The sequence below is a fragment of the Siphateles boraxobius genome, unplaced genomic scaffold, assembly GCF_051911475.1.
Source record: "Siphateles boraxobius isolate OS27281-9 unplaced genomic scaffold, OSU_SipBor_1 33, whole genome shotgun sequence".
In the NCBI taxonomy this organism is placed as follows: domain Eukaryota; kingdom Metazoa; phylum Chordata; class Actinopteri; order Cypriniformes; family Leuciscidae; genus Siphateles; species Siphateles boraxobius.
In genome coordinates this window covers 3,879,984-3,892,055 of record NW_027508953.1, presented here as the reverse complement: position 1 = coordinate 3,892,055, position 12,072 = coordinate 3,879,984, and the positions used below count along the sequence as shown (strand labels likewise).

The following is a 12,072-nucleotide window of genomic DNA, read 5'->3' as shown; positions in this document are numbered from 1 at the left end:
CACACACACATATATAATATATATATACGCACATATAGCCTATAAACAAATATAAACAAAAACTTTCATGTTAGAGGCGATTTTTTCTAATGGCAGCTTTTTACTAAGCACTAGGCCTATAAATAACTGATACCAGTACTTATACTCTCTCTTATTACATGGATTTGTTTTCTCAATTTTAACATTTAATAGGCTTTAAAAAATATAACGATTTTTAATTGACGTGAACTTCACACAATCTTCACTTAAAGCTATTGTAATCAATGTCACATTTATTTAGCTACAAAAGTGATTTAGGCAAGATCAGCGTGTGATTTTCTCTTTGTTATTTGATTAATCACAGACAGGTTAATGGTTAATGCTCCTGTCACTTTAAGACCTGACGCACATGATGCAGATCTGACACACACATCCTGTTTTTTTCCCACCACTCTTTATGAGGTAGTGCAAAAATTGTGTTGTCAGCATCAAGGTTTGGCATGATGTCTCTTTATAAATACAAGACAAATACGAAATGCACAAATGTTTGTTTTGTCAGATGTAATTTATCAAAAATCCAGAACTAAACAGACACATCCATTTTGCTATGGATGTTTAAGATGTATAATTTAATTTTACAGTCCTTGAGGACTAACAAACACTTCACATCCCACATCCACTATTGCATCTTTTTTGTTTGATCAGTGCGGCAAGTTTTCATCTCAAATGCGGATTTTTGTCAAAGTGAGACAATCCTCCAAATGTATTCAAGGATCACATGAATAAACAAAATTCCAAACCTCAGAATTTAAAAGAGGGAAAGAGAGAAGTGTTTGATGTGTGACACTCATGTGAGAGGCTCATAGGCTGTGTGCTATCACATGGTGGACGGAGCACAACATACCTTGCCAGAGGCTCTTAACTGAAAAGACATAATACAAATAATCATCCTTGTGATTATGTCAGGGTGTTTTTATAGAAAGTGAAGAGAAAATTGACCGCGTATCCTTATTTTGTCGCTTTGGATAAAAGTGTCAATTGAATGAATCAATGTAATTCCAAACTTTTTGGACACTCAAAGCTGCTCTTTCAAAGGTCTGAATGTCATTGCATTAGCTAAAATATACAAACAAATGGCATTTATTTCAAATAAAGATGGCACGAGAACAATGTACAAGCAAAGCATTTCACAACATTTTTATTTTTAGGTTTTATATGATAAAATTTCAGATATATAGTTCACAAAAAAAGTGTTGTGCACTATATACCACCATTTGTCAAAATGACTGTTTTTTTATTTATTTAGAGCCGTCAAAGAGTTCCATTACAGCCGTAGCTTATATATTGGTAAAACAATTTTTTATAATATTTATATATATAATTTTATAAAAAAAGTTATTATATATATACACTAAAATTATTTAACTGCACACAAAAGTGTATTGAACCAATGTTTCGGCAACAACCTTGACTGATGTAATGGAAGTTTTTGGCTCTAAATGTAATAAACAGTTACCAAATGTTTGTTAACAGTGCTACTAAAAATGTTTTTGATGGCGCCAGTGGAAATTTGCATGACTTGCCCAACTGGGGCCTCCAAAAAAACAAAAAAAAACAACAAACTTATATATAACAAGTCCTGTATTATCTAATTCAATGACATTCAGACTTTTGTAAGTGTTAAACATTCATGCAATTTTGGGTTTTAATTAACAATAAATCTGATACAAATAACAGACATCATGTATAAACTGTTAGTTTTATTAAATGTTGATTATTGAATTCAGCAGAAACTCTGATTTTTCAATTACATGACAAAATTCTGTATAGCTTCATATTACTGTAAATCAGTATAAAAATAACATTCACGCAGAACCTGAATTGAATGCATTCAAGTCAACTGCAAAAGGCTCTGCACAAATAAATGTGGTTACAGTCTGTAGATGCCAAAAAAGGTGTACAGATACAAAATAAATCTAAATAATGTAAGCAATCCTGAACATGAGATTTCAGTGAGGGAAACGGTAACAAAGGCACACAAGTACAAACCAATACGGCTGCAAAACAAGAACAAGACTATTTAAAAAGATCAACATCATTCACAACATCACTGATAAACTGACCTAAACGTGCCATCCCTTAAAAGGAAGCCCGATACCCTGTAAGAGTGTCTTTTCTCTCCAATAAAAGCAAAAAGTATTTTGCTTGCTTCAAGGCAACTATTCACGAAGGTCACATTCACATTTTATAAGCAGCATTTATATTAGTGGCAATACTAATCAAACAACTGGTGACTATGATTCATTTCCTGTTTCAAATGTTTATAAAATGCTATGCCCTGTATAAATGTGGTAAACATGAGTGTATAACCACAAAAAGCTGACAGTTATGCTCTGTGTGAAAATAAACGGACATGCAACACAGAAGAGAAATAAATGCAAATTTCAATAAAAGGACTATTATATTCATTTCAGATTGATTGTATAGAATAAAACCAAGCGCAGATGTTTGCTTCAATATTTTTTGTTGTTGTAGCAGCAGAATTTTTTATGCATGCTACAAGTGTTTTGGTACTAGTTAACCGGTTAATGTTGATTTAAGACATAACTGCATAATCAAACTCATTATTATTAGACAAAATGATCATATACATAGCAGACCGCTGATCTACACTACAGATGAATACATTTACTTTTAACAATCTAACGCAGAAATGTTTGGCCACGATAGCCAATTAAAAACCATAATGAGACTTCAAACAATAATTAATATTAATATATATATGTGTGCATGAACGATTAAGGCACAGGTAAAAACAGAATGAGAAACCGCAGTGGATTTGGCTCAGAATATTGTATAGAACTCATCCAAGCCTTCAGTCATTTTCACTAGGGGGACATCAGTGGTTTTAGGCACAGCTGAATAGCACATCTAAATAGCACATCCATTTCCCCTTACACACAACTTCCTGTGCATGTTTCTCTTGTGTGATTTGACAGTGTGAGTTCAGCCTCATGTCCATGTGCTGTAGTAGTACATCTATATCAGCTTTAACTTCAGTATAAAGTGCAGCCAAACACTGTTACAGCCTGTAACAACCTGCCACCAGTCAAATGTAATGCTGTATCCCCTCATGACAACTGTAGTTTACAGGAGACTGAATATGGCGCAGTGTAATTTGAAGTCACCACAATGTAAACTGTGGCTGGATAAAGAGTCAAAGCCGGAGTCAAAGCCGGAGATCACCGGTAGGACAAGTGGACATCATTTATACGCTGCCTGAGATGAGACATGAACTCAAACATGGTGGCGGCCAGTGACTGGTGGATGAGGTACCGTGGGAGGCGACCCTGTAAGAAGAAAATACATTTATTATATGAAATATATTTATATTTTTATAAAAAAAATAGGGGTTGCTTTGGGGTTCTAATTGGGCCACATCAAAAAAGTAGGTTTGCTGTAAGTCTTTTGGATTTTTCCATTCATTCCATTCATCATCATCCATTTTAACATCTGCAATAAATCTGAATGCTTCAAAATGTTATAGTGCACATCTCCTCAACAAGTTGCAGGATTTAAGGCATAATTCATGTCCGTAACACAAATAGTGCAGGATGAGTTGCACAATGACGTTAAATACTTGGGGTCAGAGATCTAAACAACCCCTTAACATCAAATATGCACAACACTAATAGTGATGCTTGCATTTACAAACACATAATTAAAAAGATGCATTATTTGAATACGTTTAAATTGAATACTTACAAACTGGATGTACATGAAGCTCTTACCTTAAGGTCTGTATTGAGAACCCAGATGAAGGTGCAAACTGAGGGATTACTGTTGGATTTCAACACAACAAATCCACCAGGACCATTTTCCCCTCTGAGAGAGAGAGAGAGAAAGAGAAAGAGAGAGAGAGTTTGCAGAACATATTTAAGCTGTAAACCATTTTAACAGGCTGAGGACACGACAGACCTGACGTAGCGACTCTGAGGAGGTCTGTTGATGTAATTGGTCGCCATTCCTGCAGAAACGTAGCAGTCTCGCCTGCGCTCCACCCGACGAACATTTACAAAGTCCCTGAATGTCAAAAACGAGAAAGAGACACTGTTTGAATACTAGTATAAATGATCACATGACTATGTTTTGAAAATATATTCGTTCTAAAAGGAACCTCCACATGGCAGTGTGAATACTGCAGCCTGTTAATATGGAGGGCATGTAAAACAGGCCTAATCTTCAATTTGACACGCATTGAGAAGCAAAAACAGCCACCTGGGAGACACGACACCTCCAGCAGCTCCTGCAGATACATCATATGACACCATTGTGTTGTCATCCACTCTCTGTAGAATCTATGGGCAGATCAGAGAAACCGAGAGAACGTTGATTGTAATCTCAATCCATTCAACATAGAAAAATGTTTTGTAGCTTCTTTATAATTAGCAGGCATAGTCAGAGGATAGTAAAATCCATGTTATCCATATAAATATCTCCCTGCTGAAGCAAGGTCACATCTCTGGCATGAACCCCAATTTTACACATCCATTTAGTTCTCCATTATGCACTGACATCCAGCGACTAACAAATCATCATTTGACCGGACAACATGTGAGATTGGATCAGCATAATTTGGGCTTTGCCATCACTGGAATAAATTACATTTTAAAATATATTAAAAAAGTAAAGTTATTTTAAGTTGTAATATTTCCCAATTTTACTCTGTTACATTACACTGTATCAAATAAAAGCAGCTTTGGCGGACTGCTTTCAGAAACAATAAAAAAGTCTTAGCAACCCCAAACCCTTTGAACGGTAGTGATCTAATGTTTTATTGTACATTTTGATGTGTACATGTGTCTTTTCACTATTAACACATAAGTCAAACCCACATGTGTTTCAGCTGTCTTTAACGGAGGAGTCTGTGAGTGTACGTGTACCTGACAAACAGACACGGTTCTGTTCCACTGCACCATCTTCTCTGGCTGCAACATGACCTCCTGATACACCAGCTCTGCAGAACACTGCAAGAGTGCCTAAAACACGCCAACACTGGTACGTAACTGATTCTGTATACATGAAGAAACATGGAGTAAGAAGGCTCATAATATATAGGGCATCATACCTTTAAAATAAACGTCTTCCCATGGAATGGGATTTCAAGTGTATATACTGCATCTCCCTGCTCCTAAGAATGAAAAAGTTTCACATTAAGCCAATCGCAAAACCATTAGCAAATAAATACTGCAATCATGGATGTGTACATACATTAGTCTTCTCAAACTTCCAGTTTTCCTCTTGTGTCAGTATCTGTTCCACCACTGCCATGGCCTCCCGTCCCTGTCGTACAAACTCTTTGTCCTAAAAACAAGTGAATGCAGAATTACCTGGAGTGTTTCCCATACAACGATGTAATTCGCTGGTTAACTACCACAGTACGCTGCATCGCTGGAGAAAACTACCCAACTAGTCACAACTGTTTCCCGACACTGTAGTAATGGTGTCCACTGTAATGGTCACACCTCTGTCGTTTGAACCACATTGGTTCAAAAATATGTCATTAATGACGTCACGTGCAGATGGACTACTTCACTGCTTTTGTTCCATGTCATTTTTGCTTTAATTGATGTTTGATTCATTCACTTATACGTCATACTCCAGAGTTCCCTTGCGAATTTACACACATGCACACTTCAAAAAAGGCGTTGATTGTTGACAAGATAAATTATATAGATTAATATGTAAATATTTTTAATTATTTACTTTTTTACGCTCCTAGTTGTTTCGAACATGGAAGTGTGATAGAGGCCTATTGTGCCCAAAAGCATGATCTGTTTAAGTCAACATGTAATTTAACAAGAAACTATGCTTTTAACCACAGCTCGAGAGCTGTAGTTCCAACCACGCAAGTTTGGGACGCTGTTTGCGAATATTCAATGGAACTATGGTTTCGTGAAATGTTGAATTCTGTTTGTAATGACGGAACTTGCGAGCACAGTTGGCTAATGAGACTTTCAGGAAATGCACCCCAGCTTTGCCTATGAAATAAGTGGTTCTTGTTACTTTTAGAAAGACAGAAATTGGGTCATTTTCAGATATTTCTTTCATGCAAACATAACGAAAAGAAAGAAAACAATCATGTGTATACTTGTTCAGTTACTGCTCTCCTGCCGAGGCCCTCTTCATCAAGATCATCCTCAGAACCTACAGGACAAACACAAACATTAGGCAGGAACTAAAGCAAAAACAGACATTGAGTCGCATTAGAATGAAAGCGAATGGCTCTACCTGCCAGGGACTCTGGCGGGGAGTAAAACTGTCCATCAGACACGGCTCTAGGAGTGATCAGAGGGGCCGGCTCACACGCCGCATTTACTGCTGCCAGATACACTGCAGGAGATGAGGAAATGACAGATCATCAATGTAGCGCTCTTCCTATCCTACAAGGACTTTCACAAACATCAGTGACAGTCTTAGTGTGCATCTCTAGAACAAAGCAGAAGCATGTTTCCCTTCCCAAATCTTAAAGTAATGTGACCGTTTAAGTGACCCCATGATTATTAAAATGACATATCACAGGAAAAAGGTTCTTTCTTCCTCTTTTGAAAGGCCTTGCACTATGTAAGCATTCAAATTCTCATAATGCAAAGTTCCCCAGTCCACACACAACTAATAAGCCAAATCTGCTCGCTCAGAAATCATCACGGCTATTTTACACTTGGCATTAACATGCGACCTGTATCCGGATGTTGTCCACATACACATTGAAAAGACAAGAGTAAACGGGCTTCTGATCTGAATGTTATCCGATCAGCGTGTCCAGGTTCGGAGGTAATCGAGGACGCATTGTGATCGGATCTCAGTGTAATGTAAACGCAATCCAGCCACCATTCACAGGTGGACGTCATACAAACCCCCGCCCACTGTCTTTATCCCCCTCCTCTCTCCAGGAATTGCTGCACGTAGCATTTTCCATATCACAGCTGGCTAAGTTCTCGGATACGTTTCTCTGTACCGTTTCCATTACGACATCTATCCACATTATTAGTACTTGCAGCCTCTTCATCCTCCTCATTTTGTGAGATTTGTAAAATGTACCCCGACTAAAAAATGTTTTTAAAAGAAAACCCACCAGTTGAGGTCGACTTTGCACTGGAGCTATCTTTTTTTTTGTTTTTTGCAGGAATGCGAGATCCGATCTTTTATCCAGATACAGAAGCCACTTGACGTGGACAGGTGTAAACGCACCGTGTCCTGATTGGCTTATGATCCGATCTGCTTGATCAGATCAAGGTGATCGCTAATGCCAAGTGTAAATGCCAAGTGTAAAAGCCTATGTCCCAACCATCAAACAATTATCTACATTTACATATCAATTAAGTGCAGTATCATTACACGTCTCGGATGTTTTTACTAATTTAATTTGGAAAAGGTCAGCCAATCATAATATTATGCAATTCATACGTCTTAAAGTTACAGATGCAAAAAGCTTTGACTCCAAACTACATATTTCTAACAGCCTTAGAGAGAGAGGGAAATGATCATGAAAAAAAAATAATTATGGAGCCTTCAGGGGGTTTGCCTGAAATAAAGTAAATTTAGGATCAGGAGAAAAAAAGAAATAACCTGCCATCCACTGTCCGCTATTTTCTAATATGTAATATTTCAGCTTAAAAGGATGCTTTTTAAAATTTTCACCTCTCTCGTCCTCTGCTTCCTGTGTGAGCACTTTGAAATCCAGGAACCAGGTTTCCAACCATGCCAACACAAACGAGGCGATGGGAAGAACATAGCCAAAAGGATTCTGAGTAAACAACTGAGAAAACAAGAGACAACTATGACCTCCTACACCTATTTCTATTATTACAGCAAAGTAATAAAACATATAAAGAATTCAGAGGGCAGTTAGTTCATCTGAGGAACAAAGCAGACAATGTGACTTCACTTCATATAATTGAAGCATTGAAATACATTAGCTAGGAAGATAAAACATTAACTATCTTACATCTGATATGATGACTTTGGCAATGAGGAAGGCGCTGGTCACCAGAGTAGTGATCTGAGATCAGAGAAAGAACAAAAAGACAAATGATGAAATGTTTAAACAGACAAATGAAAGTTTAAAATGTCTGTGTGTGTGTTTATATATATATATATGTATTTGAAAAAAGTATTTTCTGCTCATCAAGGCTGCATATATTTGTAAAAAATTCAGAAAAAAACAGTAATATTGTGAAATATTGTTACAAAAAAAAGTTATTTTATTTTAATATACTTTAAAATATAATTTATTTCTGTGAAGCAAAGCTGAATTTATCAGCCATGACTCTCAGTCTTCAGTCACATGACCTTCAGAAATCCTTATCTATTCAAATAGAAATCATTATTTTAAATTACTTCCAAACTTTTGACCAGTACTGTATATACACACACTCAAGTTGAGTTGACTTATATGCTAACATTATATAATATATCACCATATCTAAGACTAAAAGTAATATTTCCACAAAAAAAAAAAAATATATATATATATATATTTTTTTTTAATACATTATAAAATAATTCTAAATAAATATAAATGGGTAATTATATACATTACAAATATGATTAAAAAAATGCAAATACTGAGATTTTTATAGGCTAATGTTGGTCTTTCTTACCGCAATGACCCACCAGTGTCTCAATTGAAATGCAGCATAACCAAGCTGCAAACACAGAAATCTAAACACAGCTAAAAGCTGAGCGGGAACAAGCAAAGGAGAAAAAGAAAGAGATTATTGCTATATAAAGTAATAACTAAGGATTGCACAGGGACTGTTCTGATCCTTTAGAAAGGTAGTAAATATCAGAGTTTAGACATCACTTTTTTTTTTTTTGCAGATATGAGAACAGCTTCAATGCATAAAAAGGCCTTTTTGTACCCCAAATACACCCAGTTTTTTCAATTTGTACATGCTGTAAGAGCACTTTTGAAGTACAATCTATGTATGTCACATGCTAAAGAAAGTGACAGTAGCAAGAAAGCAACTGTACAAATCTCAATTTCTCACACCTCCTGATCAACAAGCTTTAAGTAAACAGACTAACACTTTAAAATAATAATAAATAAAAAAACTGGAACAGTTTAATGATTGACATTTTATACAGTTAAGTGTCTGTTTGTGTGTTAATGTTAGACTGAAGTGAATAGCATGAAAGAGAGATATATCAGCTCAACAGTGAAGGGAACTCAGTTTAAAGCCAATACAAAAATATACCACATTCTATTATGGTTCACTAGTTAACAAAGCATTGGGACTCATACTTACAAATATATCAAAGAAAGATGACTTGAAGTTATAGTGAACGACCTCATTCTCAAGATTGGTCCATATACTCTTATTGATCTGAGGGACACAGACAGAAAAACAGATCAAACTTACCATGTTTAAAGAAAATAAAAAACTTTAAACTGCACATGATGTACTATTTTATATATCACACGCCAAAGATACATTAAAAATGAGTAAAAACATTTTCATATATTTTATATAAATGAATACACATAGACACACACATCTCTATTTACTTAACTAAATATGGTTAAAAATAATATGCAAATTTTGCATGAATTTTTATCAGAGGAAGTGAAACAGGCACGTACAATCAACCGTAAATATGAACCCAAATTATAATAGACGAAGTAAAAAAAAGAAGTACAAACTGCATGACAAAGAAAAATGATTAACACTGGGCAATAAGACAATGTGGAAGCACAAAATAAAAACGTACATTTAATTCAATGATCCAAACCAGAGTGATGAAGAGGAGGTCAAACGTAACAAAGAGGCAGAAGGTTCGGCGGACGTCTGAGAAGGCTTTCCTCTCTCCCGGGGGCAGCGGGGAGTAGTAAGGGGAGGGAAGGGAGAGGGACGCCTGGGAATACGAGGCGTTCAAAGAAGCAATGGCTGGAAGACTTCCCTCCAACTCGCTGTAGCCCACGCCGCTCCGCATACCTACATGCAGTTGGAGCGCATCACCTGAACCAGAGAAGAAAAGATGATCGAACAGTCAAACTAAGACACAAGCGTTATCTGGCTTTCATGCAACATACTGAAAGAACAGTGATCAAATCAACATGCAGGAATACATGATCTAATCAAGCAGCATTTGTCACTTTTAGAGCTGGTCTAAAGTCATGACTCATGGCCTAGCAAAAAATACGACAAAGGATTTTGTAAATCTGTAAATGTACTATGCTTACATTTTGTATTTCTGTGTCAATCAAATTAAGATACACCGATATGAAAATTTCGGCTGATACTGATAACTCTTTCTACTTGAAAGCCGATAACCGATAGTCTGGCTGTCATCAGTCGCTTCTCTATCGTCATCGTGTTAAACCCGCCAATAGTGCGCCAGGTGGATAAGCCAGGTTCTGATTGGTCCCCGCAGATTTGTAACGGAAGCAGGATAGAAAAATGTACAGGTTTCCATCCTGACCTGCTGGGCGAAATCAAATCGCCGGCAGATCGGGCTGGGTTTACCAATTCAAAACCATCATGACGAACAGTGCGTATCTGAAGTGTCTCAGCTGATGGAAATAAATAATCCATTATTTATCGGCTTTAATATATATCGGCCCAATAACGATAACATTAAATATGAACATATATCGGCCGATATACCTATATATCGTGCATCCCTTAATCAAATTTGATGTTTATGATACATTTTTAATATAAAATTGTTTAAACATACTAAAAATATAACATTTGTGGTAAAATAAGTGAAAATGCTTGCATGGCAGCTCTAAAGATAATTATAGCTCATTACAATCTAACCTGATCTCTCTGCCATACTTTTGATACCTATTTTATACTTACATACTTAATTTACATTATGACTGCAGGTAAGGTGATTAAACAGAGACATTTTAACTTTCAGTAGTAGATAGCACTATCTTCCCTCTTTGTCTAAAGAATGAATAAATATATTAAGCCATAAACAGGCCAAAAAACACGTATCTGGGAAGCAAAAGCATCACATCATCATACAGTTATTGATTCTGCACTGCCAACATGAATGCAGTTCCCCCGTTTGTGCCAATGGGAACAACAAAATAGCTTTAAAACATATTTTACTGTAAAAAACTGTCCCAATAAACAACCATTCGTTAACAAATACTCGATATTCAGAAAAGACGTAACGTTAATTATTATCAATGAGTATATTGACACTTATAATGTATATCACTAATAGCGGAGCAGAAAAAAGCTTGTAACGTTAGCTCTAAACTTAAATACTTAACTTACTGACCTATCTAATGCAACTCGGCGTTTAGTTAACAGTTGAAAAAAGTTTGTATTTGTCATTTATAAGCATCAAAAACGTTGTTACTAAAAAAAACAGCCGAGAGAGACAGAGCGAAGGCGAAACTCACCAAAATCAGCGCATCACTCTCATTATCAGCCTGCTGCTCTTCCGCGATTACAGCCGGATGTGTGAGAACGTCACTTCCGCCAGCTGATGATCGTCACTCTGGTAGTTGAAGAGTGAAGCCAGAGATGGTCGGTGAAGTAGTAGGTGATGCAGTATTTTGTATATGCACATTTATTATATATACATCATATTTTCTAGAGATATGACCTCGCAATTGTGAGGGGAAAAAGTCACAATTATATATATATATATATATATATATATATATATATATATGAGATTTAATAAATAAATGATAATAAGAAATTGTATTGTATAAAAAGTGAAGGACTTTTGTACTTTCAGTTTCAGTTCTCTCCATTATGATTTCTGCTGAATGGATAGCCTCATTTCCCACATCATGAGGCGGTGTCTGTAAACTTTGTAGTTTTTTTCTTAAATATGCTATTGGTCTGATCTAGTTTTAGAATTTCCCACAGTTAGTAGCAGAGCATAATGCCACTGGGTTTCATTTCCTCTGTCTGACACATCATGCTCTCATAACTCACCATAAAACACAGATCCCTATTGCTATCGTGTGAAGTAGGTCTCAAGGTCATATGTCCCGTGCATCCCCACAATGGCAAACACAGGGAAGTTTTCTAATCCTGGATCCTTCTAATGCTGTGA

The 12,072-nt window shown here is 36.2% G+C and overlaps 1 protein-coding gene across 3 annotated transcripts; it reads right to left on the bottom strand.

The window, feature by feature from the left end:
• Positions 1-1,719: 1,719 nt before the first annotated feature.
• Positions 1,720-11,478, bottom strand: stard3 (StAR related lipid transfer domain containing 3). 3 transcript variants are annotated; one of them, XM_077195018.1, is made up of 15 exons: positions 11,405-11,478; positions 9,754-10,001; positions 9,291-9,368; positions 8,643-8,720; positions 7,988-8,041; positions 7,681-7,798; positions 6,271-6,372; positions 6,131-6,186; positions 5,251-5,343; positions 5,108-5,170; positions 4,923-5,018; positions 4,258-4,337; positions 3,958-4,062; positions 3,771-3,864; positions 1,720-3,329 (listed from the first exon to the last, which is right to left on the bottom strand). In XM_077195018.1, exons 2-15 carry the CDS (start codon positions 9,973-9,975, stop codon positions 3,222-3,224), a joined length of 1,347 nt encoding a protein of 448 aa, XP_077051133.1. In that variant the 5' UTR covers positions 9,976-10,001; positions 11,405-11,478; the 3' UTR covers positions 1,720-3,221. The 3 variants fall into 3 exon arrangements, with proteins under 3 accessions (XP_077051133.1, XP_077051134.1, XP_077051135.1); XM_077195019.1 differs by lacking the exon at positions 11,405-11,478 and adding an exon at positions 11,281-11,402; XM_077195020.1 differs by lacking the exon at positions 8,643-8,720.
• Positions 11,479-12,072: the final 594 nt, after the last annotated feature.

What these genes read in the sequence shown, in the direction of transcription:
- stard3 (XM_077195018.1), bottom strand. Translation starts at nt 9,975, where the DNA reads ATGCGGAGCGGCGTGGGCTACAGCGAGTTGGAGGGAAGTCTTCCAGCC. An exon ending in GGAAGTTTGAGAAGACTAAT is followed by an intron (nt 5,171 to 5,250) that starts GTATGTACACAT and finishes TTTCATTCTTAG; the next exon opens with GAGCAGGGAGATGCAGTATA. An exon ending in GGAAGACGTTTATTTTAAAG is followed by an intron (nt 5,019 to 5,107) that starts GTATGATGCCCT and finishes GGCGTGTTTTAG; the next exon opens with GCACTCTTGCAGTGTTCTGC.